Below are 27,992 nucleotides of genomic sequence, written 5' to 3'. Positions count from 1 at the left end.
TACAAGGGTAAGGTGACACTTTTATTACTCCTGACGCCCCCCCGGCAGAACCCACAGGCCAGCCAGACCCCGCAGACCCCACGGACCTGGGTGCAGAGGCTGGACGGCAAAAAACACAAGGTGGGTGGGGGTGGGGGCACGAGCAGGGACAGAAGGAGGCTAACTGTGGGGACAGGGTGTCTGGGCACCCTGGGCTTTCTCGGGGGCTGGGGTGCTGCCTTGCTGGCCCTCCCCCACAAAGATTAGATGCAAAGCAGAGCCCCCAGTCCGTGCCCCTTCTCGTCGGGGCAGGGTCTCCCCTGGATGAGCTCCCAGGCCCCTCCAAGTCCTTCACGATCTCCCTCCAGCCACCTGGCTCAGGCAGGGCCAGGCATGGAGGCCTGTATTTTATCACCCTTCGGCCTCGGGGGCCCCAGACCCGGGCCCAAGCCAGCAGGATCCCAGGAGGACTGGGAGTGGGGCCTGGCGGGGACTGGAGGCTTCTGGGAGGTCGGAGGGAGCTTAAGAGACCCCAAAGGCGCTGGAGACCGAGGCTCCACGGACCCACTGCTCACTGTCCCTCCCCATACCCTCCACGTCTTCATGGGGTGCAGCCTGGGCTGACCTCTCCGGCAGGGACGTCCAGGCCTCTCGGGGCCAGGCCTCTGTGGCTGTAGTACTCCACCACCTGCTTCGGGACCTCGGCCAGCACGCACTTGGCCAGCGCTGCAGGGGATGCCTGGAGGCAGGACAGCTCGGTTACATCTGGGACCTTCGAGATGGAGATCATCCGTCTCCGCACCTGGGTTACATCCTCCAGAACCAGGTGGTGACACCCCCACCAGAGGCTCACCTGGGGCCAGGCAAGCCTTGCTGAGGATGCTGGCCACACGAGGCTGCACATAGGTCATTCCAGCCCCCCAAGCACGGACACAAAAAGTGCTGACGTGGCAAGCGAGGCCACCTCCGGCCCAGACCCTACCCACACTTCCCCAGCAAAGCCCAAGCGTGTCTGTGCGACGTGACTCACCGCAGAGCTTCACGTGTCTGTAACATGCATGTTTCACTGCATAGAATGTCACGTGTGTCTGTCTTCACGCAAGTCTGATGTCTTGCTGTGTAGAACTTCACGTCTGTGTTGTGTGCATGTCTTGCTGTAGGGCACCACGTGTGTGACATACGTGTCTCACCGGGCAGAACCTCGCGTGTGTGCTGTGTGTGTCTCACCGGGCACAACCTCGCGTGTGTGCTGTGCGTGTCTCACTGGGCACAACCTCGCGTGTGTGCTGTGTGTGTCTTGCCAGGTAGAACCTCGCGTGTGTGCTGTGTGTGTCTCACTGGGCAGAACCTCGTGTGTGTGCTGTGCGTGTCTCACCAGGGAGAACCTCCCGTGTGTGCTATGTGTGTCTTGCCGGGTAGAACCTCGTGTGACATGCATGTCTCACCAGGCACAACCTCGCGTGTGTGCTGTGCATGTCTCGCCAGGGAGAACCTCACGTGTGTGCTGTGCGTGTCTCGCCGGGGAGAACCTCACGTGTGTGCTGTGCGTGTCTTACTGGACAGAACCTCACACGTGTGCTGTGTGCGTCTCACTGGGTCGCAGAGGTTGGCAGCGATGGGGGAAACTGCGTGGTGGACCCCAGGAGCCCCTTGTGCTGTTCTCTGCTTGTGTGTAGATCTGACGTTTCATAATGGGGGCCGGGGGGTGGTTCAGGTGCTCAAAGTCCCGGCTTCAGATACGGCTGTCGATTTCGGGGGAAACAGCCCGGGACGCCCCAGACCCCCCAGACCGAAGACGGGACCTGCCACGTCCTCTGGCATGAGCCCGGCCTGGGGGGGTCTTGGGCAGTGGCATGAACAGGGACCCCCAAGTCGGCCTTGACTGAGCCCCTCCAGGACACTCACATTTTTCAGCTCCCGGAAGGGCACAAACTGGACGATGTCCCGGAGCGCGGGCTCACCCCGCGGGGAGCGCAGGACGCCGTCATCGCCGTCCAGGACCTGCATGTCGGTGAAGTCGGCGTTGCCCACGCCCACGATGATGATGGACATGGGCAGGCGTGAGGCGCGCACAATGGCCTCCCGCGTGTCGGCCATGTCGGTCACCACGCCGTCCGTCAGGATCAGCAGGATGTAGTATTGCTGGGGGCACAGGGAAGGCGTCAGCAGCACCACCCCTGCCGTGACCCACGCGCCCCGCAGCCCACGGGCCCCCAGACAGCCCAGAGCGCCTCCAGGCGTCCGTTTCCTAGAACCGCCTTCGGAGCGCGGTGCCTGCGTCACAAACATCACGAACAACAGTGGGTCAGAAGCCCCTCCGTGGTGGGCACTCTGTTCTGGGCCTTCTGTGCCCCAGCTCAGGAAATCTCCATGAGTCTCAGGGACGGCTCTGGAGCGGGTCTACGAAGTCCACATTTTACTGATGAGGTCACAGTGCCCGGCTTGGAGGTCTGAGGCCAGAGGAGAAAACTGCAATCCCAGGAGCCAGACCTGGAGCCCGTACACCCTGCTCCAGTCTCTCCAGGGTGTCCACTGTGCCGCACGAGACAGAGTAGAGGCCGGGCGCGGGGCTCACGCCTGTAATCCCAGCACTTTGGGAGGCTGAGGTGGGCGGATCACCTGAGGTCAGGAGTTTGAGACCAGCCTGGCCAACATGGCAAAACCCCATCTCTACTAAAATTACAAAAATTAACCAGGCGTGGTAGTGAGCGCCTGTAGTCCCAGCTACTTGGGAGGCTGAGGCAGGAGAATTGCTCGAATCTGGGAGGCGGAGGTTGCAGTGAATCGAGATCGCACCACTGTACCCCAGCCTGGCGACAGAGTGAGACTGTCTCAAAAAAAAAAAAAAAAAGAATGAAACTCAAATAAAATCCATTTCCATTGTTTAAAAAAAAAACCCACTCAATAATCTTGCCCAAACTGTGGACAGTGGGAAACAAAGAGAAGGAGGGCTGGCCTGAGCAGCTGCCTCGGGGGGCTGGAACGGCCCTGTCCCCAGGAGAGTGGGAGCCCACAGCAGCCTCCCCAGGGCTGGCCCTGACTGAGCCCGTCCCACTGAGGGCAGATGTGTCCTGGAAACGAACAGGGGCCCCAGGACCCTGCTCAGAGTCACTTTCTCCGAGAGGCTCTCCTTTTGTGCCCTCCCCATCTCCCCTCTGAGCCCCACACCTGTGGGAAGAATTACCTGTTTGCAAGGCGGTCTCCAGTCCAGGCCCACAAGCACCCATGGCTGTGCCCAGCCTGGCTCTCAGCCTTCAGATAAACAGCCCATCCTCAGAAAGCCCCCCACCCCCTCCCAACCCCAGATGACGCCCCCACCCCCACTGCCAACTGTGTGAGCACCAGGCCCCAAAACCCACTGAGGGGCCCTGCGAGGCCCGGGGCTTCGTGTCCAGGAGAGGGACCGAGGGCTCAGCCGATCACGTTTGAGTCCTGGTTTCAACCCAGTTCTAACCACAGAAAACCATGTCACGGAAACATAAACACCAGAGGGACGTGCAACGCCAGGGGTGGCGGTTTAGGCGCGGTCAGGTGTCGTGGCAGCTTAAAAAGAGGCCTTATCTTTATTAGCGGCTGACAGTGATATTTACAGATGAAACCGTCTGAGACTCGCTTCCAGACAACACAGGAACATGACGACTGAACACAATCCTGACTCCAGGCTGGATCCCGTGCCAGGAATAATACTGCTTTGAAAGTTACGATTGTGTCAATTAATGAAATTGGAATATAGTCTACGTATTAGATAAAAGTATTGTTATCTAAATTCAATTTCCTGAAATCTGTATTTGTGCTATGGTTATATAAAAGAGTATCTTTGATCTTAGGAAATATACATTGAAATATTAAGAGGTAGGCCGGGCGCGGTGGCTCACGCCTGTAATCCCAGCACTTTGGGAGGCCGAGGCGGGCGGATCACAAGTTCAGGAGATGGAGACCATCCTGGCTAACATGGTAAAACCCCGTCTCTACTAACAATACAAAAACAAAATTAGCCAGGCTCGGGAGGCCGAGGCAGGAGAATGGTGTGAACCTGGGAGGCGGAGCGTGCAGTGAGCTGCACTCCACCTGGGCAACACAGCGAGACTCCGTCAAAAATAAAAAAATAAAAAAAATTGAAAAAGAAAACATACAACAACTACACAGACACGAGCAGAAGTGCAACATGTGAGCAGCTGGTGGCCTCACGGGCTGCAGGACCTCGGCGCTCTTGCAACTTTTTGGTGAGTTTAAAATTATTTCAGGCCGGGTGTGGTGGCTCCCACCTGTAATCCCAGCACTTTGGGAGGCTGAGGCCGGTGGATCAGTCGGGGGTCAGGGGTTTGAGACCAGTCTGGGCAACAAGGCGAAACCCTGTCTCTACTAAAAATACAAAAATTAGCTGGGCGAGATGGCGGGCAGCTGTAATCCCAGCTACTCGGGAGGCTGAGGCAGGAGAATCGGGGAGGCGGAGGTGCAGTAAACGGAGATCGCACCATTGCACTCCAGCCTGGGTGACAGAGCGGGACTCTGTCTCAAAAAAAAAGAAGAAAAAAAGAGGCCGGGCGCGGTGGCTCAAGCCTGTAATCCCAGCACTTTGGGAGGTCGAGACGGGCGGATCACGAGGTCAGGAGATCGAGACCATCCTGGCTAACACGGTGAAACCCCGTCTCTACTAAAAAATACAAAAAACTAGCCGGGCGAGGTGGCGGGCGCCTGTAGTCCCAGCTACTCAGGAGGCTGAGGCAGGAGAATGGCGTGAACCCGGGAGGCGGAGCTTGCAGTGAGCTGAGATCCGGCCACTGCACTCCAGCCTGGGCGACAGAGCGAGACTCCGTCTCAAAAAATAAAAAAAAAGAAAAAAAAAAAAAGAAAAAAAAAAAAAGGAACAGGCTGGTTGTGGCCCCAGCAACACATACAGGGCCACAGAAACGGTGGCAGAGTAGAGCCCAGCACGGTCCTCGGCACCCTATCATTCACGCAAAGTAAAGACACACAAACAAAATGACAACGCACGTACAGCCAAACAGTAGACACGTGTGCGGCCCTGCGGTGCCCAGAGGAAGAGGAGGGGCAGCCTCGCTGGACCTGTGGCTGTGACCCTGTGAGGCGATGGACAGCCCTGTGCCCGAGACACCCGCAGCTTTGATGCCGACGCAGTCAACCAGCTGGGCCCCCGCCCTCCTGAGTTGTTCGCCTCGGGGCCTCTGTGCTGGCTGTTCCCTCTGCCTGGCTGCCTCCCTAATGTCCAGGCGTTGGTGCACACATAGCCGACCCCACACCACGCATGCACCACGCATGCACCACGCATGCACCACGCCCCCCGGGCACCTACAGAGGCTTCCCCAGTGCGCTCCTCGGCCGCCGCCACGCGTGCCACCTTGGAGATGATGGGCGCCACGTTGGTGGGGCCGTAGAGCTGGACCCTGGGCAGACAGTTCTGGTAGGCCTCCACCACGCCCTGGATGCCTGTAGGGGGCAGGGGGTGAGCCCGGCCCCCTTGCACCCCCTCCCCAGGCCTGCCTCGAGCTCCTACCTTCACACTCGTCATCCTCAGGGTTGAAATTGATGGCAAAGTCATGGGACACCTGGGTGGGAGCAACAGGGCTCGGTCATCTGCTCGTTGCAACCCCTCCCTACTGGCCCCACGTCTCTCGGTCAGCTGCTCCCCCCCGGCCCCCATGTCCCCCACCTACTGAAGAGGGCTCCGTCGGCTGCTCCCCCACCCGGCCCCCATGTCCCCAAGTCGAGAGGTAGGCTTCGACTTTCTAGGGAAGCCGGACCTGTGGGTGGCCACATGTTCTGCAGAGCCATGAGACAGAGGGGAGGCAGAACCCCTGGCTTCAGCAGTGCCTGATGCTTACATTAGCCAATAAATCCCCACACTCCATGTTTTCTGTTGAAGCCAGTTGAATTTTTTTGTTTTCTTTTTTTTTTTTTTTTTTTTTTGAGACTGAGTCTGGCTCTGTCGCCCAGGCTGGAGTGCAGTGGCCGGATCTCAGCTCACTGCAAGCTCCGCCTCCCGGGTTCACGCCATTCTCCTGCCTCAGCCTCCCGAGTAGCTGGGACCACAGGCGCCGCCACCACGCCCGGCTAGTTTTTTTTTTGTATTTTTTAGTAGAGACGGGGTTTCACCGTGTTAGCCAGGATGGTCTCGATCTCCTGACCTTGTGATCCGCCCGTCTCAGCCTCCCAAAGTGCTGAGATTACAGGCTTGAGCCACCGCGCCCGGCTTCTTTTTTTTTTTTGAGCAGAGTCTCGCTCCATAGGCCAGGCTGGAGTGCAGTGGCGCAATCTCGGCTCACCGCAACCTCTGCCTCCTGGCCTCAAGCAGTTCTCTTGCCTCAGCCTCCCAAGTAGCTGGGATTACAAGCGTGTGCCACCACACCCAGCTCATTTTTGTATTTTTATTTTTTTATTTATTTATTTATTTTTTTTTTTTGAGGCGGAGTCTCGCTCTGTCGCCCAGGGTGGAGTGCAGTGGCGCGATCTCGGCTCACTGTAAGCTCCGCCTCCCGGGTTCCCGCCATTCTCCTGCCTCAGCCTCCCGAGTAGCTGGGACTACAGGTGCCGCCACCACGCCCGGCTAATTTTTTTGTATTTTTAGTGGAGACGGGGTTTCATTGTGTTACCCAGGATGGTCTCGATCTCCTGACCTCGTGATCCGCTCGTCTCGGCCTCCCAAAGTGCTGGGATTACAGGCTTGAGCCACCGCGCCCGGCCTGTATTTTTATTTTTATTTTTATTTATTTTTATTTTTTTTTGAGGCGGAGTCTCGCTCTGTCGCCCAGGCTGGAGTGCAGTGGTGCGATCTTGGCTCACTGCAAGCTCTGCCTCCCGGGTTCCCGCCATTCTCCTGCCTCAGCCTCCCGAGTAGCTGGGACTACAGGCGCCGCCACCACGCCCGGCTAATTTTTTTGTATTTTTAGTGGAGATGGGGTTTCATTGTGTTAGCCAGGATGGTCTCGATCTCCTGATCTCGTGATCCGCCCGCCTCGGCCTCCCAAAGTGCTGGGATTACAGGCTTGAGCCACCGCGCCCGGCTATTGTATTTTTAATAGAGATGGGGTTTCACCACGTTGGCCAGGCTGGTCTGGAACTCCTGACCTCAGGTGATCTGCCCGCCTCAGCCTCCCAAAGTGCTGATATTACGGGTGTGAGCCACCGCACCTGGCCGAAGCCAGTTGAATTGTTATGTGCATTAGAGGATTCCAGACTAATGTCCTTCCCCGTCTCCTGAAAGAACACGGAGCTGGCCTCCAGACACCCCTCAAGCTAATAGGTCCTAGGAGGTTAAAGGTCAGCCTCTCTGGCTGGAAGCCTGGAGTTCCCACTTCGCACCCCAATCCCATCCTACAGTCGCCAGTTCCCAGCAGGCAGCCAGGGCTCCCCGGGCCAGGCCGCCCTCTGCCTGGGAGGGCATGGGAAGGGCACAGCTCGGAGGTCCCGGGCTCTGGGTTCTCCTACCTCATACTTGGGCGGGATCCGGGCTCCAAACCCCAGAGCAGAAAATCTCTTGTCGCTGTAAGAGAGGCAGGCGGTCACCGGGGCCAACCTCTCCTGGCTGCAGCAGGGGCCGCTTCTGAGAGGCAGGCGGTCACCGGGCCCGACCTCTCCTGGCTGCAGCAGGGGCCGCTTCTGAGAGGCAGGCGGTCACCGGGCCCGACCTCTCCTGGCTGCAGCAGGGGCCGCTTCTGAGGAAGCACAACTAGTGCCCAAAAGACTAGGGCGGGCCCAGGCCTGGGACCGTGGCAGTAAGCACCTGCCAGAGGAGACCAGGGCCACGCGGGCCCAGGCCTGCGACCACAGCAGCAAGCACCTGCCAGAGGCGGGGAACTGAGGCCCGGGGCGGCAGAGGCACAGGCCAGTGTGCAGGGCACGGTCCTGCTGCCGGTGAAGCTGCCTCCCAACTCCATGCCTGTGCACACGCCGTCTCCCTGCAGACGCCTCCTCAGGGGGCTCCCAGGCCCCGGGAGGGGTCCTGTGGGGCCAAGGCACCCACTATGGCCCTCATCAATCCAGACAGAGGGGTCTGTGGGGCAGGGAGCTCAGGGCATCCTCTCAAGCCCCAGGCCAGGGGTCTGTGTTGTGGTGAGAAGCTCAGAGCACAGCGTTTTGTGCCAGGCCCTCCCTGGTAGAGCATCCACGAGTGAGCCCCATGCCCCTGTGACCTCAGTTTGCTCCTCTGGCAAAGCAGGACACAGACGTCCCCCCAGGACCACGTGCAGTCCGTGCGGCAGCCTCCAGTAGGGCTACCCAGCCCTTCCTCACAGAATCTTTTCTTTCTTTTTCTTTTTTTTTTTTTTTGAGAAGGAGTCTCGCTCTGTCACCCGGGCTGGAGTGCAAAGGCATGATCTCAGCTCACTGCAACCTCCGCCTCCCGGGTTCCAGCGATTCTCCTGCCTCAGCCTCCTGAGTAGCTGGGATTATAGGCGCCTGCCACCACGCCCAGCTAATTTTTGTATTTTTAGTAGAGACGGGGTTTCACCATGTTGGCCAGGCTGGTCTCAAACTCCTGGCCTCAGGTGATCGACCCGCCTCCGCCTCCCAAAGTGCTGGGATTACAGGCGTGAGCCACCGCGCCCGGCCCCTCGCAGTCTGACAAAGTCACAGTGCCCACCTCATGGGGCCCCCAGGCCTGAACTGGAGCCCAGGGGGATGAGGGGAAGGCAGCGGGGCACACCTGCCATAGCTGACCTGGAGCCCAGGGGGTGAGGGGAAGCCGGCCGCACGCACCTGTCATAGTCCTGGCAGATCTCGCCCACGGACACCAGCGCCTTCAGGTACTCATTGGGCTGGTAAGGGTTGATGTAATGCAAGGAGCAGCTGTTCCGCGGGTCTCCGTTGGAGGCGGTGAAGTCAATGGCCACCTGCAGCGGGCCGGGAGCCAGGAACTGTGCTGGGCCGGGGCTCCCCGAACCCGCTCCTGACAGGTAGAGAAACCGCACCCAGAGCGGCCGGGACTCAGGGTCAGGGGCCGCGTGCGTGGGTGGGGCTGGGGGCTGCTGGGGCCACCTCACCTGCTACACAGGGCAGGAGGGGTCTCCTCGAAACCTGCCAACCCCTAGGCTGCCTGGATCCCCGGGAGGACGCGCCACCGGGACCACCCCGGCCTTGTGGGGTCCCCTAGGCTGCCTGGATCCCCGGGAGGACGTGCCACCGGGACCACCCTGGCCTTGTGGGGGTCCCCTAGGCTGCCTGGATCCCCGGGAGGACGCGCCACCGGGATCACCCCGGCCTTGTGGGGTCCCCGCCCATCCTTCTTAGTGACCACTCAACCCCTCTACCACCCTCCCCGGCAGGGCCTGAGAGATCCAAGCCTGGGTTGGGTCTCCTCCACGTTTCCCACTTGCTGGCTTCTCCCAAAGCCATTCTGGGGCTCATTCAACAAAAACATGAACCAGCGCATCTGCAAATGACACAAGTGACACAGGTGACACGGGGGGCCGTGTATCTGTGGGTGACACGGGGGTGACCCGGGGGGCTGTGTATCTGTGGGTGACACAGGGGCCATGTATCTGTGGGTGACATGGGGTGACCCGGGGGGCTGTGTATCTGTGGGTGACATGGGGGTGACCCGGGGGGCTGTGTATCTGTGGGTGACACAGGGGTGACACGGGGGCCATGTATCTGTGGGTGACACGGGGGTGACACGGGGGCCATGTATCTGTGGGTGACACGGGGGTGACCCGGGGGGGCCGTGTATATGTGGGTGACACGGGGGTGACATGGTGGCCGTGTATGTGTGGGTGACATGGGGGTGACACGGTGGCCGTGTATCTGTGGGTGACATGGGGGTGACATGGGGGTGACACGGGGGGCTGTGTATCTGTGGGTGACATGGGGGTGACCCGGGGGGCTGTGTATCTGTGGGTGACACGGGGGTGATCCAGGGGGGCCGTGTATCTGTGGGTGACATGGGGGTGACACGGGGGGCTGTGTATCTGTGGGTGACACGGGGGTGACCCGGGGGGGCCGTGTATCTGTGGGTGACATGGGGGTGACATGGGGGTGACACGGGGGGCTGTGTATCTATGGGTGACACGGGGGTGACCCGGGGAGGCCGTGTATCTGTGGGTGACATGGGGGTGACATGGGGGTGACACGGGGGGCTGTGTATCTGTGGGTGACACGGGGGTGACCCGGGGGGGCCGTGTATCTGTGGGTGACACGGGGGTGACATGGGGGTGACACGAGGGTGACACGGGGGTGACATGGGGGTGACACGGGGTCGTGCCAGGCTCCTTGGATGACACGTAGCGCCTGTGGCTGGTTCACACCCAAACGCTCACTCCAGCTTCTCCTCCTCCACGTTTTGTCTGTTGTTAAATGTGTTTGTGGAAGGTAAACCCTGGTGATGTCACCTCCCAAGGGGGATTGGGGCTGCTTCCTGAACCCCAAGCCTGTTTCCTCGCCTGTACAAAAGGGGGGACCCCCAGGAGCCGCACATGGAGACACCGGCTCACGAGAACCGCCAGTGCCCTTTCACCCCCAGGCTGGGGACCCTCAGGAGCTGGGGACTCCAGGTATCTGGCCTGGTTCCTTCTCAGGGTGGTCGGCGGGGGTGGGGGTGGGGGTGGGGGTGGGGGTGGGGAGGGCGGGGGCGGGGACGGGCGGGGGACAGGCGGGGCCGTGGACTCACGGTGAAGTGGATCTGGCAGCCGCCCATGATGTAGTCCAGGAATGAGTACACCCTGTGGAACTTCCGGCCAGCAGTGTCGGCGGCCACCCCGGCCAGGGACACCGAGGCCAGCGGTGTTGGCACCACCCCCACCAAAGACGCCGAGGCCGGTGCCAGCCGGGATCCAGGCCTCCCTCCCCCAGGCAGCCCAGTCCCTCTCCCTCCTCTCCTCTCCCGCATCCTCTCTCCCCAACCTGCCCCTCCCCAGACGTGCTGGGGCCCACCAGGCCTCTGGTTGAGGGTCCATCCAACAATCAGAGGGGGCAGTGAAGCTCCTCCTGCGGGTTGGGAGGCTTCGGGCACGGCCGCCTCTCACCTTCAGGTCAGCCAGGACGACGGCCCCCGAGTTCTTGTAACTGCGTCTCTTCTGCTTGTATTTGGGATTCACACAGTCCCACTGGGCCTGGCGCAGGAACAAGCAGAGGCCCCCCAGAGTGGTAGCTCTGAACACCCACCAGGGAGACCCCACCCAAGACCGTCCTCAGCAGCGATGGCGAACCCCTGTGTGGGGAAGGGCAGGGCTGCTGCAGGGCAGCCGGAAGGGGCAGCGTGGGTCAGACACGAATGAAGAGGGACCGGAGTTGGACCCCCCACCCGGCATGGCCCCGTCATTAAGCCCAAGGACGCTGAGGCCCAGGGAGGGGGGCAGGAAGCAGGGCCCGGGGTGGCCTCCCCACTGCACCCTCATCTGGCTGCTGAGGGCTGGGCAGGCAGACACAGGGGAGGGCACCGCTTGACCCCACCTCCCACCACCCCCGTGCCCAGCTCCGCCGCTAGACGGTTTCACAGACACAAGCCCCACGAGGGCCGGCCCGGCCCTGGATGGTGCCTGAAAATTTCCAGCTGAACCTGATGGGGGCCACGCCTGCTATGACCCCTCGGGAACCAGCACCAGAGTCCACCATCCCAGCCTTCTCTGGTTATAACAAGTCATTGTCGCCGCTCCCCACAACCCCATCAGGACAGTGGGACAGGGTTTCACAGCCTCTGTGGTGGGGCCAACACAGGCGCAGCCCAGATGTGCCCCCGCTCACCTGCCCCTCCCCAGAGGCCCCTCCCCTCCACCCCACCTGCCCCACCTCCCCCTCACCTGCCCCTCCCCAGAGGCCCCTCCCCTCCACCTGCCCCTCCCTGAAGGGCCCCCTCACCTGCCCCTCCCTGAAGACCTTCTGCATCTCCTCGAAGGTGGTAGTAAATTCTCCGATGAAGTCGTGTTTTCCTCGAGAGTCGTAATCCCAGACCAGGCACTGGGGAGCCCAGTCCCCCTCAGCACTGCCCCTTGGGGGCCCCAGGACCCTCCCACCCCTGAGCCCGGGTGTCTCCATCCCCGGCCCACATCCAGGCCACCCACTCATTGCCCCCGTGGTCTGTCCCGTCCCCCACCTTCAGAGGCCTTGTCTCCTCGCAGCTGCAGAGGGAGCTCAGCGAGACTTTGAAGGGCTCCCATACGGGGTTCAGGTTGTTCTTCACCACCTGTGGGCCGGGAAGGGCTGGCTCAGGGGAGGCCCAGGGCCCTGGGATCCTTGGGGCGGACAGAGACCTGGGTGGAAGAGCAGTGTGAGGCGGGCACCGCTGGCCCTGCCCCTGCGTCACCCCAGACAGCGCCGGGGCCCTGAGCTGGGGCTGGCACCCCCTCCCCACACGAAGCCGTGTGGGGACCCGGGAGCCGCATTTCCGAGCCCCGTGCCTCCGCCTTCGTAACTTCTGCCACCTCTGAGCCACCTGCACTGCTCTCCTCCTTAAACAGATTCATTTCCACTCAAGTTAATTTCTCTCAAAACAAAGCGCTCTCTCACTGCAGTCGCTGAAATCCCATTTCACCTGCAGAAGTGGAAGGGAGGCCTAAAAATAATCACAGCCACAACTACACAAGCCTGTTGGATTCTGGCTACAGCCACGTGGGCCCTGCGCCGGCGGCTCCCTGTTGGAGGCTGGAGCTCCTCCCGTGTGGCCAGAGATGCGGGAGGGCTGGGGACAGCCCCTTCCCCTCCCTGGTTGCCATCCCCGGCCGCTCACCTCCGTCCTGTACACCAGCTGCAAGCCCTGGTCGTCGTTGACCCGGAAGAGCTCCAGGAAGGGGTCGGACTTGCTGAAGAGGTCCTGGGGAGAGGCACAGGGGCTGCTGGGCCAGGCACTGTGAGCTCGGGCTTTGGATGGGAGCTGGCTTTGTCATTTCCCAGGGCTCACTTCACGCCACCAGCTGCTAATTCCTCAGGCACCAAACGAGGCAGCAAGTCTGCGCGGACAGCATCTCCTCCCTCCCTCCCACCCCCGGGGATCTGACCACAGCCTCCCCTCCAGGGAGACACCCTACACAGCAGGGTGGGACCCTGTTCTGAGCTGCTCCAGCTCCTCCCCTTTCAGGACGGTGGCCTGGGGGTGCTGGGCCTCTTTCCCCATCACTGAGCAGGGTCGTGAGTGGTCGCCACAGTGGGGAGCTGCCCTGGTCCCAGCCCAGCTGCCAGGAGGGGCGGGAGAGCTAATGGCGGTGACAGTGACGATGGTGACCGTGACGGCAACATGCCCAGCCCCACCCCACGCACACTCCGCACGCTGCACACACATCTCATACGGGGCACGGTCACGCGAGGTCAGCGCTGGGTAGGGACCGGGTTTTCAAACTGGTTCCCAGACCTCAGCCTGAGCCAGGCATGCCCGGCGCCCGCACTCACCTTGTCATCCAGCTTCCTGGCCCGGAAGGAGAGCTCCACGTAGCCGTTGTTCCCCGAGATGTCCTCAGCGATCACCTGGCAGGGGTACGCCAGGGCTCCAGGCTTGGCCAGGCGGGGCCTGACCCCACCGTGGGGGACCCGAGGCCCCAGGCCAGCCGACCCCACCCAGCCGGGCCTGAGAGGAGGCGTCTGGGTGCCCCCAGGGCTGTGCAGCTGCCGGCTCCTGCAGACCCTCCCTGGACCGCACGCTGCCCATCTTCCACTCGGAACACCCCGGGAGCCACAGCAGCAGGGCCTGCAGGCTGCGGCGGGTGCACCCGGGCCTCACCGTGATGGTGGACTTGCCGGCGTTCCTGCCAAACTTGAGCAGCAGCGGGCGCGTCACTTTCTTCTGGGCCACAATCTGTAAGTCAGAAGCATCAGGCAGGGAGGGGCAGGCAGGGACGGCTCCTGACCCTGGGGACCCCACCGCGCCCTCACCCCGACTCTCAGGCCTGTCCTGTCCCCCCGCCCCCCACCATGGGCTTCCCTGCCCAGGGCCCGGCGCCCCCTTTGCTGCTGCTCTCAAGCACCTGCCGTCCCTGCGGCCACCACCTCACGAGGCCAGCAGTCGCCCGGGGGAGGCAGAGGTCATCCCACCTATTTACCAGGTGAGAAAACAGGCCCAGGTGGAAGCCAGGTAGCAGCTCACAGCCAGTCGGCGTGCACCTCACAGGTGTGGTGGGAGCCCTCCACAGGTAAGCACGTCTGCCCTGACCCTCTCCGGGCCCAGGTGAGAACCCGCAGAGGCAGAGGCAAAGGCAAGGCAGGTCAAATGGCCCCGGACCCTCAGCCCAGCATGGCCATGTGGGCCCAGGTGGCAGAAAGGGTGTGAGTGAGGTGCCTGCCCGGGGCCCCACCGCCCACTCCTCTGAGAAGGTGCTGAGGAGCAGAGTCGATTGTCCGAGGTGGACTGGGGCTTAGACCCTGGGGCCTCCTCACGCAGCCGGGGCCTCCTCCTCCTCACCAGGCCCTGCTGGCCGTCCGCCCCATCGGCTCTGAGCCCCTAACTGGGGTGGGTGGCGGACGACAGGCCCAGGCCCCTGCAGCCACGTCACCTCCTCAGTGGGGAGCAGGGCGGGGGGGGGCACATGGCCCTCCCAGGCTCCGTGTCCTAAAGGAGGCGGTGATGACCCCGGCAAGCGGGCACACGGCAGTGTTCTCACAACCACCAAGTCACCCACTGGGTAGCAGGTGTGCGCTTCCCACCTGCCCCTCACACCTGCTACTGCCTGGCGGATGCTGGGGGTCCCAGTGAGGTGCGTGGAATACAAAGCAGAGGGGGGCAGTCCCTCCACCCCCACCAGGGCCGGCCCGGCCAGCAGCTTCAGAGCACGCGGCACTTTCCACACAGAAGAGAAAACAGATCCCAGGTCAGGGCTGGGGAAGTCAAATCAGGCTAAGGGGTGGGAAGGCTCTCTTAGGGGTGCAAAGAAGGGGTCCTGGGTGCTGGGAGGGGGAGCCTCGGGCCAGGCCCCCCAAGATTCCCCGATTCAAAGGTTTCCTTCTGGGGTTCCAGAGCCAGGGCCTCTGCCTCACACCTGGGACTCGTCTGCGGCCTGGTTTGCTTCCAGGAAGTGCTCAGAAAAGGAGTGGCCGCCCCGTTTCCGACAGAGCCGGTCCTCAGAAGAGAAACGGGCTTAGGCTAACATAACAGACTCCCCTGCCAGGAAGACTGAGATCGCTGGTTTGTGCTAACAGCGTTTAATAAGCGCCTCCCGTGCGCCTGGCTCTGGGCTGAGTTACTGTTTACTGCAATCACATGAGGAAACAGCTGAGGCAGAAGTCAGGCATCAGAGGTCGGGTCAGGCTCAAGCCACAGCACAGGACTGGGTGCCAGGAGCTTCTCCCTTGACCATGGTGCCCTGCAGGGCAGCAGAAGCCCACCAGGGGCCCTCCTCATTGCTTGAAGTTTGCACAGATACACAGCACACGTGCTCATACACACATTCATGTCTGCACACAGGTGTCCACACGGGCCCCATGCGTGTGCTTATGTGGACAGGCGTAGGATGTCCTGTATGGATTATGATATACGAGTGCACCTGTGTGTACATAAAAAGGTGTCCAGGCCAGACACAGTGGCTCATGCCTATAATCCCAACATTTTGGGAGCCCAGGGTGGGTGGATCGGTGAGCCCCAGAGTTCAAGACTAGCTGGGGCAACATGGTGAGACCCCTGTCTCTTTAAAAAATGCAAAACTGGCCGGGCGCGGTGGCTCAAGCCTGTAATCCCAGCACTTTGGGAGGCCGAGACGGGTGGATCATGAAGTCAGGAGATCGAGACCATCCTGGCTAACACAGTGAAACCCCGTCTCTACTAAAAAATACAAAAAAAAAAAAAAACTAGCCGGGCGAGGTGGCGGGCGCCTGTAGTCCCAGCTACTCCGGAGGCTGAGGCAGGAGAATGGCCTGAACCCGGGAGGCGGAGCTTGCAGTGAGCTGAGATCCGGCCACTGCACTCCAGCAAGGGGGACAGAGTGAGACTCCGTCTCAAAAAAAAAAAAAAAAAAAAAAATGCAAAACTGGCCGGGCGCGGTGGCTCAAGCCTGTAATCCCAGCACTTTGGGAGGCCGAGACGGGTGGATCACGAAATCAGGAGATCGAGACCATCCTGGCTAACACGGTGAAACCCCGTCTCTACTAAAACTACAAAAAACTAGCCAGGCGAGGTGGCGGGCGCCTGTAGTCCCAGCTACTCGGGAGGCTGAGGCAGGAAAATGGCGTAAACCCGGGAGGCGGAGCTTGCAGTGAGCTGAGATCAGGCCACTGCACTCCAGCCTGGGGGACAGAGCGAGACTCCGTCTCAAAAAAAAAAAAAAAAAATGCAAAACTTAGCCAGGTCTGGCGGCGTACACCTGTAGTCCTAGCTACTCAGGAGGCTGAGGTGAGAGGATTGCTTGAGCCCAGCATGTTGAGGCTGCAGTGAGCCGTGATTGTGCCACTGCACTCCAGCCTGGGCGACACAGTGAGACCCCGACTCAAAAAAAAGCGTGTCCATATTTCTGTGTCCATGCCATCCTCTTCTGTCTGTGCCCTCCCTAACTCCCGGTTTCCTTATCTAAAAAACGGGGAGGACAACAGGATCGATGGCAGGCCAGCTCCGACCAAGGCTGCAGTGGGATGAGTCACGCAGACATTATGTTGGGTAAAAGAATCCCACAGCAGGGAGAACACGCACTGTGATTCATGGACGTGGAATTCCAGAACAGACGAACCAGGTGGGGAGCTGGCGGCAAAGGGGCGGAGGGAGCTGGGGGTGATGGAATGTTCCGTGTGATGGGTGAAATGTTCTGTGTGACGGGTGACGGGATGTTCCGTGTGACGGGATGTTCCGTGTGACGGGATGTTCTGTGTGATGGGTGATGGGATGTTCTGTGTGACGGGATGTTCCGTGTGATGGGTGATGGGATGTTCTGTGTGACGGGATGTTCTGTGTGATGGGTGATGGGATGTGCTGTGTGACGGGATGTTCCGTGTGATGGGTGTTCCGTGTGATGGGTGATGGGATGTTCTGTGTGACGGGATGTTCTGTGTGATGGATGTTCCGTGTGATGGGTGATGGGATGTTCCATGTGACGGGATGTTCCCTGTGATGGGATATTCCGTGTGATGGGTGATGGGATGTTCTGTGTGACGGGATGTTCCGTGTGATGGGTGATGGGATGTTCTGTGTAACGGGATGTTCTGTGTGATGGATGTTCCATGTGATGGGTGATGGGATGTTCCGTGTGACGGGATGTTCTGTGTGACAGGATGTTCCGTGTGATGGGATATTCCGTGTGATGGGTGATGAGATGTTCCGTGTGATGGGTGATGGGATGTTCCGTGTGATGGGTGTTCTGTGTGATGGGTGATGGGATGTTCTGTATGATGGGTGTTCCGTGTGATGGGTGATGGGGTGTTCCGTGTGAGCAGGTGATAAGGATGTTCCGTGTGTTCCATGTGACAGGTGATGGGATGTTCCGTGTGAGCAGGTGATAAGGATGTTCCATGTGACAGGTGACGGGATGTTCCGTGTGATGGGATGTTCCGTGTGATGGGAAGTTCCGTGTGATGGGTGTTCCGTGTGATGGGTGTTCTGTGTGATGGGTGATGGGATGTTCCGTGTGACGGGATGTTCCGTGTGAAGGGATGTTCCGTGTGATGGGATGTTCCGTGTGATGGGTGTTCCGTGTGATGGGTGTTCTGTGTGATGGGTGACGGGATGTTCCGTGTGACGGAATGTTCCGTGTGAAGGGATGTTCCGTGTGATGGGATGTTCCGTGTGATGGGTGTTCCATGTGATGGGATGTTCCGTGTGATGGGTGTTCCGTGTGATGGGTGTTCTGTGTAATGGGTGACGGGATGTTCCGTGTGATGGGTGTTCCGTGTGACGGGATGTTCCGTGTGATGGGTGTTCCGTGTGATGGGATGTTCCGTGTGATGGGTGTTCCATGTGATGGGTGTTCTGTGTGATGGGTGACGGGATGTTCCGTGTGATGGGTGTTCCGTGTGACGGGATGTTCCGTGTGATGGGATGTTCCGTGTGATGGGTGTTCTGTGTGATGGGTGATGGGGTGTTCCGTGTGATGGGTGTTCCGTGTGATGGGTGATGGGATGTTCTGTGTGATGGGTGATGGGGTGTTCCGTGTGATGGGTGTTCCGTGTGATGGGTGATGGGATGTTCTGTGTGATGGGTGTTCTGTGTGATGGGTGACGGGATGTTCCGTGTGATGGGTGTTCCGTGTGATGGGTGTTCCGTGTGATGGGTGACGGGATGTTCCGTGTGACGGGTGTTCCGTGTGATGGGTGATGGGATGTTCTGTGTGACGGGATGTTCCGTGTGATGGGTGTTCCGTGTGATGGGTGATGGGATGTTCTGTGTGACGGGATGTTCCGTGTGATGGGATATTCCGTGTGATGGGTGATGGGATGTTGTGACGGGATGTTCCGTGTGATGGGATATTCCGTGTGATGGGTGATGGGATGTTCCGTGTGATGGGTGTTCTGTGTGATGGGTGATGGGATGTTCTGTATGATGGGTGTTCCGTGTGATGGGTGATGGGGTGTTCCGTGTGAGCAGGTGATAAGGATGTTCCATGTGACAGGTGATGGGGTGGGTGTTCCGTGTGAGCAGGTGATAAGGATATTCCATGTGACAGGTGACGGGATGTTCCGTGTGATGGGATGTTCCGTGTGATGGATGTTCTGTGTGATGGGTGTTCCGTGCGATGGGTGTTCTGTGTGATGGGTGATGGGATGTTCCGTGTGATGGGTGTTCCGTGTGACGGGATGTTCCGTGTGACAGGATGTTCCGTGTGATGGGTGTTCCGTGTGATGGGTGTTCCGTGTGATGGGTGTTCTGTGTGATGGGTGATGGGATGTTCTGTGTGACGGGATGTTCCGTGTGATGGGATATTCCGTGTGATGGGTGATGGGATGTTCCGTGTGATGGGCGTTCTGTGTGATGGGTGATGGGATGTTCTGTATGATGGGTGTTCCGTGTGATGGGTGATGGGGTGTTCCGTGTGAGCAGGTGATAAGGATGTTCTGTGTGATGGGATGTTCCGTGTGATGGGATGTTCCGTGTGATGGGTGACAGGATGTTCCGTGTGAGCAGGTGACAGGATATTCCGTGTAACGAGTGATGGTCAGGTGTGTACAGTCACCTAAACTTGTCAGTCTCAACCCTTAAGATTTATGCATTTTGTTGTAAAAAAAATTTTTTTTTTTTTTGAGACAAAGTCTCACACTGTTGCCTGGGCTGTTGTGCAGTGGTGCGATCTCGCTCCCTGCAACCTCTGCCTCCCGGGTTCAAGCAATTCTCCTGCCTCAACCTCCCAAGTAGCTGGGGCTACAGGCACACACCACCACACCCGGCTAATTTCTTTTGTGTTTTTAGTAAAGATGGGGTTTCGCCATGTCGGCCAGGTTGGTCTTGAACTCCTGACCTCGTGATCCCCCCGCCTCGGACTCCCAAAGTGCTGGGATTACAGGCGTGAGCCACACCAGTCTCGGCAAGGTGTGAGGATTCAACGTGCAGCACAGGACGTGTTTAGCGCAGTATCCGGCAATGCCCTGCACATCAGCAGATACTCTGGTCATGACTTGCAGAAGTCACTTTTGGGCTGGCTGTGGAGGCCGTAACCCAGAGGGCATCACCAAGGGCAGTGGCCACCATAGGACCTGCTGCTCACAAGGAGGCTTTTCTTTTCTTTTCTTTTTTTTTTTTTTTTTGAGACAGAGCTCAATCTGTCATTCAGGCTGGAGTGCAGTGGTGAGATCTCCACTCACTGCAACCTCTGCCTCCCGGGTTCAACTGATTCTCCTGCCTCAGCCTCCAGAGTAGCTGGGATTACAGGTGTGCGCCACCACACCCGGCTAATTATTGTACTTTTTGTAGAGATGAGGTTTCAGCATGTTGGCCGGGCTGATCTCGAACTCCTGACCTCAGGTGATCTGCCTGCCTCAGTCTCCCACGGTGCTGGGATCACAGGTGTGAACCACACGGCCAGCCACCAGGAGACTTTGAGGTGCTGCTATGGAGCGACTGCTGCATGTCATGGAAGTGAAAACACAAGATGCAGAACAGGGAACATAATTTGTGTTTTTTTGAAAAAAGAGGAAAAGTGGGCCGGGCGCCGTGGCTCACGCCTGTAATCCCAGCACTTTGGGAGGACAAGGCGGGCGGATCACGAGGTCAGGATTTCAAGACCAGCCTGACCCACACGGTGAAACCCCATCTCTACTAAAAATACAGAAATTAGCCAGGCATGGTGGCGGGCGCCTGTAATTCCAGCTACTCGGGAGGCTGAGGCAGGAGAATTGCATGAACCCAGGAGGTGGAGCTTGCAGTGAGCCGAGATCGTGCCACTGCACTCCAGCCTGGGCAACAGAGCTAGACTATCTCAAAACAAAAAAAAAGAAAAGGAAGAAAAAAGAGGATAAGTGATAGGCTTGTTTGCTTCTGTGAGAATCTCTCTCTGGACAGTGTCCAGGGACCTGACAGCAGCTGGACGGGGCAGGAGGCAGGCACTCCACAGCCTTTTATACCTTCAGGCTTTGAAACATACGAATGCATTGCCCAGTTCAAAATTACATGTATATTTTAATCTAATAAGGACTGTTCAGGAGAAGCTGTGGAGGGGCAGAGCCAGGCTGGCCACCCCAGCAGGGTCTCTGCGGTGCTGGTACATCAGCCTTGAATCGGCTGTGGCCCCCACACCAACCGCCCTCCTCCCTCCGAGGGGACGGGGTACCCACCTGCCCCAGGGTGCATTCCATGCCCCCCAGGAAGTCGTCCTCCTGACAGCTGAAGCCGCTGGGCCCATGCGTGTCATATACCTCAAAGCGCAGCCTCTGCACCTCCTCGAAATAGTAGTCCACGGTGAAGACTTTGGAGAACACGGGATGCAGGCTGCTCCGGACCACCTCAGTTCTGCCCACCTGCAGGTGCACCCTGTGAGCTGACCCCACTCGAGGGGCTTCCACCCCAGGCTCCAGCCCTGTCTCCCCTCTGCCGCTTACCCACACCCACACACCCCAGGAGGACTCACACCCTGGGAAGACCTCCTCCTGCCTGCTCTCTGTCCATGGAACTGTACTCCCGAGGGCCACCCTGGGGGTCACCCCTGGCCAGCTGTGGGCTGCAGCTTCTCAGCTCACACCCACCACTGTCTGCTCCACCCTCAGATCACAGATGGGGAAACTGAGGCTCAGAGAGGATGAGAAGGACATGCTGACTCTGGGGCGAGATCAGATTCACACCCTGGGCTGGGCAACCCTGAAGTGCAGGACGCTGCCCAGCACCAGCTGAGTGGAGAGGGGGCGTAGGGTACAGGGGAGCCCTCCCTCCTGGCTGGGGTACCATGGGCTCACCAGCCTCTCCCATCCGGCGCAGTTCCCTGGTCAAAATGCTCCCTAACGACAAGACCCAGCTAGGCCCGTGGGCTACTCATCTCAGAATCCCGAAAAATCCTGCACCTCAAACCAAGGGCAAGCATGGGCCACCTGTACAGCTCAGGCTCTGAGGGGCGGGCACGGGGCCTCCTGGGGGAGCCGGAGCCGCGGGGACAGGCGGTGGGGGCGGGGCAGGCCCTTCGCCCTCAAGGCCGATGACCGGAGACGCCACCGGGTGACAGCGACCCAGGACCTCGCGACGCGTCCCCTCCACCGCCCGAGCAGCCGCTGGGGTCCCCCTGCCCACCGCGCCCGGGCCCGCGCTCTGGAGTCCGGGGAGACCCCTGCGCCGGGGAAAAGCGCTGGCGCGCCGCGTGGACTGGGGTTCGAGCTCCAGCTCCTCCACCTGCCGCGGCTTCGCGCCCCGCGTTTCTCACCCTTTCGAGGTGAAGCCACACGTTTCACGCGAGATGGTGACCGAGGAAGCGCCCATCTGGCGCCGGTCCCGTGCCCCTTCCGACCCCAACCGCGGACACACCGGGGTCGCCTGAGACCCACGTTGGAGCGGGAGCCCCGGAGGCCTGAAGGTCCGCCCCGCAGCGCGCGCCCCCTCGGGCCTGCTCCCGCCCCGTGGTGAGGACCCGACCCCAGCCCAGCCTCCCCGCCTCGTCGGCCGGCGCCCCCCACCCCTCAATCTCCTCTGCGCCTCTTGGTCCAGCCCCCTGCCCGCGCCTCACGCCTGGACGCTTCACTCTGGCCCAGGGCCCCCTCCCCAAACCCTGGGCCGCACCCCTCGCCGCGGGGCACCCCCTCTCTCCGAACCCCGCCCGCCGCCGCCTCCTCCAGCCCAACCCCTCCCCTCCGCTCTGGACACCCCCCCAGACCTAGCAACCCCCAACCCTGACCCCGATCTGAGCCCCAGCTCCGGGGGGCCCCCGCCTTGCGCCCCACTGGCCTCAGCGCGCCCGCTCGGGTCTCCGCATCCCCAGCTCGGCCTCCCGCGCCCCGGCCCTACCTGCACCCACTGGCCCTGCGCCTGCTGCAGCAACGCCACGCTGGGGTCGGACTTGGTGAGCGGGTCGCGGTCCAGCAGGTGCCGGCAGCTGAGCCGCAGTTCCACCTTCGAGGCGCAGGGCGCGGGCAACCCCGCGGGGGCCGCCGCCGCCCCGCGCTCCGAGCCCGCGCTCATGCTCCCGGCGTTCGGGGGCCAGGCTGGGCGCACGGAGGGGCCGCTGCCCGCGAGTCGGCGCCGCCGCGGCGCCCGGGAAATGGTGGCCGGCCCAGGCGTGGCCGCGCTTCCCTGAACGCCTGCCGGGCGCGGGCGCACGTGGCTCGGGCGGCCGCCGCGCGGGGACTGCAGGGGGTGGGGCGCGGCCGGGGGGCGGGGCCGGGGAGGGGCGCGGCGGGAAAGCGGGGCAGGGGGCAGAGGCAGGGGTGCCCCTTGGAGATCCCCGGGAGGAGACAGCTTCTAATTCCCCGGGGACCCCCCCACCAACTGATAGCTTTGGGGTTAGGTCGGGCGCGCCCTCCCCGGCTGTGCGCATCCCCGGCCCAGGGACCCGCTCCAGGCTGGAGGCTCCGAGCTGCGCGGGGCCTGAGCCCGGGTTCGGACCCAGGCAGACCCTGGGAGGCGAGGGGGGGACCCCAGCTTGGCACCAGATCCCCACACCCTTCCCGGATCTCTCGGATCCCATCTCCAGGTTCCGTTGGTTTCTGGTACTCGCCACCTCCATCAACAAGCATTTAGTGGGCGCCTATTATGTACCGGCGCCGCGCTCGTCTGGGGCTGGAAGGACCGTCCCGGGGGGCCGAGGGCTGAATCGGGGTCTGACTCGGAGGGGTCCGCGGGGCACGGTCCACACCAGTTCCCCGAGGCCGGGGCGGGGCCAGCCTGGGCTCCGTGGGGGGGCCCGCTTCGCCCTGAACTTCATTCCAACCCCACCTTCCCCATCACCGGTCCTGGTGGAGGGAGCAGCAGAAGAAGAGGCGTTGGCGGGGACAGAAACCACCTCCCAGCCCACTCTTTTTGCCAATTTCTGCTTAAAAATAGGGCACAGACCTCGCCAAAAGCCACGGGGGTGGGGGGCGAGGGTAGTGAAGGGGCGGGAAGACCCGGCGCTCCGGCTCAGCCTCAGCAATCAGGACTCTAGAAGGAGACCCTGGGGTCAGAGGGGGCCGCCGCCGACAGGGCGAGGAGGCTCCGGGCCTGGGAGGAGGAACGCGGTCGGATGGCGGGATTGCACCGGGCGCAGCTGCAAGGCAGGGAGGCCCGCACGGGGCTGGCAGGGCCGGGAGAGGCCATGGAGCCCAGCTCCTGCCTTCCTGGGAGGTCGGCTAAAGAGGTGAGGAACGGGTCAGGGCGCGGCGAGGCTTGCAGGGCCCCTGCTTCTGTCTCCCCGGCCTCTGGGCCTCCTCCCTAAAGCCGGGCAGTGGGCGGAGGCCAGTCCCGCTCTCTAGAGACCAGCCTGGGCCTTCCCGGACCTGTGTCCTCCTCAGCCCAGCCTCCCAGGCTGCCGCGAAGCCGCATCCTCAGTCCCCAACCACTTCCATGGGAAAAGGAGAAATTCAGGCAAAGGGTGTAGGCGCCCAGGCAGCTCCCGCAGGCACGTCCCCCTGGGTTCCAGCAGCCCTGGGACAGCTTTCCCCAGACCAAGCTCAGCTTCCTGCTCTGACCTCACCCGAAAGCTCCTCACCACCGCCGTGAGGTTTGCTTGTCTGCAGTGTGGAGTGAGGCCTAGGTCACCCAGGCTTTCTGGGGGGGGGGTGCAGGGCTTAAACCTGGAACACCCCAGTTCAGCCCTTGGCCGTCACATAGCGGCACCCTGGCAAAATAACAGATGGCTTCCAAGCAAAGAATGCAGGGAGCCAAGAAAGATCACAGTTTGGGAATTTGAGTCTCTGAAGCCCAGGGAGATTTTAATCGACCCACTGGGGTCTCCAGCCACAGCCCTGGGCCAGCTTGGTGTCTCCTGGCTGACAGCTGACCACAGCCTGCTCTAATGGAGAGAAACCCCAGAAGAAAAAGCCAATTTCCCTGTAGCACTGGTGTCTGCACGCTGCCTGCCCCTGCTCAGGGACCAGCCCGCAGTAGCCCCGGGAACAATGGAAGACACCGCCCCCCCCACACCCCTGCAGTGTGGAGCCGTCTTTCTGAGGCTCCCCCTCCCAGCTTTTCCTGCAGGGCCAGATGCAGGAAATGAGATCCCCTCCATATACATTCAGGAATAATCACCGTGTTCCTTGTTGAAATATTAGGCAATGCAGATAGGGAGTAAAAACAAGCTTCCAGACCCCAATGCAGCACCATCACCTCCCCATAACTATCCCTCCAGCTTTTCTTTTTTAATGTGCAAATTTCTTTTTATTGTCAAAAAAAAAAGGTGCATAACTCTCAGAGCCCTTCCCACTCTTGAGAGGACTCTTCAGTGTCTGCACGCCAGGCTAGTCACGCGGGCCAGTCTCAGGACCCCACGCCAGGCTCGTCACGCGGGCCAGACCCAGGACCCCACACCCGGGACCCCACACCTGGGACCCCACACCCGGGACCCTGCCTGGCACGGTCGGGGCACCGTAGATGTTGGAGCAGGTGGTTTGTGTTCTGTAACCTGATTTTTTCTTTCATATTGACAATATTGCATTCAATGGGTAGCCTGGATCCCCTCATCACAGGGTCACCCACGAAACCCTCTGATTAGCGCCGACCCCCACGGCTATCCAGAGGCTTACACATGGTCAAAGCAGCAATGACACATTCATGCCCAAGTGCTCTGCCCGGCTCACCTGGCATCCGGGACTCAGATACTTTGCTTTTCAGGCTCAAGTGCCTCTGCCTCCTCCAGCCTCTCTCACCACCCGACTCCTACCTATCCTGCAAAGCCCGGCCCAGTCTGAACCACCACCGGACTCCTACCTATCCTGCAACGCCCGGCTTAGTCTGAACCACCACCCAACTCCTACCTATCCTGCAACGCCCGGCTCAGTCTGAACCACCACCCGACATCCCTCCGTGGGCTCCCGGCCCACACATCCACAACATCAGTTCCACTGTCCAGGGCTGTGCTGCCCATGACCTTGTCCACCCTGGACCAGGAATCCACTGAGGCCTGAGTTAACACCAGGACAGGTTTCAACACAGAGTCTAAGACAACAAACTCCAGGTGGATCAGCGAATGAAACGCAGCTCTGACGGCTGCTCCCTGGTCCTGGATCTGCCTCGAGGGTGTCATCTCCATCTGGTCAGAGTCCCCATCTCCCATTTCAGTCACACTGACCGCGAGGCCAACTGGGAGCAGGGAACCCTGTCCAGGGCCTCCAGAGGTTCCTGGCAGACCCCAGCCCCACGGCCACTGCCTTGAGGGGCATCCCCTGGAGCCAGTGCTCTCCTCCACACTTGGATAGCCCCTTGTCCCTGAGCCAGGTCCAGAGCCCATGGCCTCCTCCCTGGCCGTCCTGAGCACACAGCTGGTGCAGCCCATGGCCAAGGCTCGGTCCGGGGGCTCGGTCCCCACCCTTGAATGCAGGGTCCTCAAACCTGCCCTTCATATGGAGAGATTGTCCCGGAAACTGCCTCAAAACGAGAAATTGCAGAGGGTGGGGGTTACTAACAGGATTGTTTAACAGGAAACAGCTCTCCACATGTCCGGATGGGTGCTGCTTTTTTTAACCTGGTTGCAAACCTACCCTCTTCTTTTCTTTCCTCCTAAAGAAAGGTTATTTTATCTTAGAACATCTGCAACCTGTCTGGATCAGACCGTCTTCCTGCAGGATCTGACGTTGATCTTATTTGAGAAATCGACTATGCCCAGAGGCGGCCACGCCGGCTGTTGGCTGAGACAACACACCTGGCTGGTCTCAGATCCCTGGTGACCTTGTTACAGCCTCAGAGACCTGGGGACTGATGAGGGGTCCTTCCTCCTCCACCACACTCAGCACATGCAGGCAGGCATGAGTACACGCCACACACATGTGTGCCAAATACCGCAGACATGTGCACGCACTCATGGAGAGACAGCCCACACGCAGACACGCCAGGCACCCAAGACACACAAGCGCAGGCACAGGCCACGTCCCCTTCCTCCACTTCCTTCTCCCAACACCGTCTTCTGGGTGTGGACAAGACCCCCTTCTTCTCCATGCACGTTCTCACGTGCAGCCCCGGACCGACATCCCTCCTGCCCCTTGTCTGCATGAAGCCAGGAGCGGACCGTCCCAGCCCCTAGCATCTCTGCCCAGCTGGAGACACCACGGCTGGTGGGAGACACGGCTCAGAGAGGGCATTCTGGTGCCTGAGGCCACACAGCAGGGGTGGAGCTGGAACGTAGAACCCAGCTCAGAACCCAGCGCTCACACCTTCCTCGGCCTGTCCAGGTCCCGGGGTGCCTCGATGGCTTTGCTGTCCCCGCCCAGAATGTTTCCAGAGACCCCGAGGAGAACTTTCCATGGAGGGGCCCAGTCCTCACAGCTCCTGTGCAGTGAGACCCAGGGGTCAGGGCCCCTGCCCAGGACTGCACGCTGGGGACACCGTCCGGGACTGGTTCTTCCTCACCCACGTGGGCCCTCCTGAGCCAGGACCCCTCTGTGCTCAGACCCAGGCACCAGCCATCCCAGAGTTCCCCAGGACTCGGGCTCCTGGTCCCACTGTCCCCACTCCTGGGTCTTCTCTTCTTCCCAACTACCAAGCCTGCTGACCAGCAGTGGCCCTGGGCCCCCCGACCACCTCCCCGGCCCCCTGACCACCTGTGCCCGTTCACCTCCCCCCGTGCCCACTCACCTCCCCCCGTGCCCACTCACGTCCCCCCGTGCCCACTCACCTCCCCCCGTGCCCATTTATCGCTCATCTTCCGTTCCCGTTTACCTACTCCCGTCCCCACTCACCTCCCATGCCCTACTCATCTCCTTCCATCCCCGCTTACCTCCTCCTGTCCCCAGGGACCACCTCTCCAGCCTGTGGACCACCTGTGCCCACTTGCCTCCTCCATGCTGCCCTTTTGCAGACTTGGCTGGCCTCCCCACCACGCTAACCCTCTGGACCTCACTTCCTTCCAGTGTCCTGTTGACTCCCCAGAACCAACCCCTATAATCCCGAGGTGCTGCCAGGAGGCCTTCTGACACTGGGCGGCTGCTGTCCACGAGGTCTGTGCACTCAGATGAGCAGCTCAAGCCCGAGTTGAGCAGGGCCTCGGAAACCACCAGGCCTGTGAGTGCCAGCTGCTCATGACAAGCAGGCTCTGGCCTGGGAGAAGGCCCGGCCAGTGGTGCCACTGCTGCTGGGGGCTCTGTACCCAGCCTGGGCCAGCCCCTCAGACAGCAGCTGTGTGGCCGTGGCCATGCTCTGAGGCTCTTCTGAGACCAACACTCTCTACCCCAGGGCAGCCCCTCTCACAGCGCTGGTGCCTCTGTGGCCGCATGCCTTCCTGTTGCCCGCCCGTCCCCTCGGGCAGCGTGCTCCAAGGTTAAAGGAGGCTTCCGGGAGAGCACAGTGTTGGGTCCGGCCCACGCTTGAGGGAGGGGCTCGCACAAGGGTAAGCGTCAGAAGGTGGGCACCAGAGGGGTGGCTGCTGACCACGGGGCCAGGGCAGGAGCAGAGAGGCCCGGAGGAGACTCTGGTCCTGTGGGAGGTGATGGCAGGCAAGAGCCGCGTCCCCGGGGCTGGTGTCCTCAGCCCCATTCCAACTGATGCACGTCCTGGTTTTAGTCTTGCTTGAGTCATGGGAGGCTTTTGATGCTATTCTTGGTAAAAAGCCGGCCTGGAATGTGCTGCT

General features: G+C 60.8%; 1 protein-coding gene across 7 annotated transcripts; it reads right to left on the bottom strand.

Moving 5' to 3' along the window:
- On the bottom strand, positions 1-27,905 carry CPNE7 (copine 7). 7 transcript variants are annotated; one of them, XM_077986875.1, is made up of 15 exons: positions 27,303-27,905; positions 20,596-20,778; positions 13,640-13,714; positions 13,312-13,386; positions 12,656-12,739; positions 12,023-12,112; positions 11,788-11,886; positions 10,956-11,042; positions 10,601-10,660; positions 8,695-8,828; positions 7,426-7,480; positions 5,495-5,546; positions 5,294-5,427; positions 1,885-2,121; positions 1-718 (listed from the first exon to the last, which is right to left on the bottom strand). In XM_077986875.1, exons 2-15 carry the CDS (start codon positions 20,614-20,616, stop codon positions 581-583), a joined length of 1,341 nt encoding a protein of 446 aa, XP_077843001.1. In that variant the 5' UTR covers positions 20,617-20,778; positions 27,303-27,905; the 3' UTR covers positions 1-580. The 7 variants fall into 7 exon arrangements, with proteins under 7 accessions (XP_077843001.1, XP_077842997.1, XP_077842999.1 ...); XM_077986871.1 differs by lacking the exon at positions 27,303-27,905 and adding an exon at positions 22,247-22,504 and having other exon boundaries at positions 13,312-13,429; positions 13,596-13,714; XM_077986873.1 differs by lacking the exon at positions 27,303-27,905 and adding an exon at positions 22,247-22,504 and having other exon boundaries at positions 10,956-11,036; positions 11,761-11,886.
- Between the last annotated feature and the right edge of the window lie 87 nt (positions 27,906-27,992).

This window comes from Macaca mulatta, chromosome 20 (assembly GCF_049350105.2).
Source record: "Macaca mulatta isolate MMU2019108-1 chromosome 20, T2T-MMU8v2.0, whole genome shotgun sequence".
Lineage (NCBI taxonomy): Eukaryota > Metazoa > Chordata > Mammalia > Primates > Cercopithecidae > Macaca > Macaca mulatta.
Note: the sequence above shows the minus strand (reverse complement) of the source record. Positions and strands in the feature narration are given on the sequence as shown.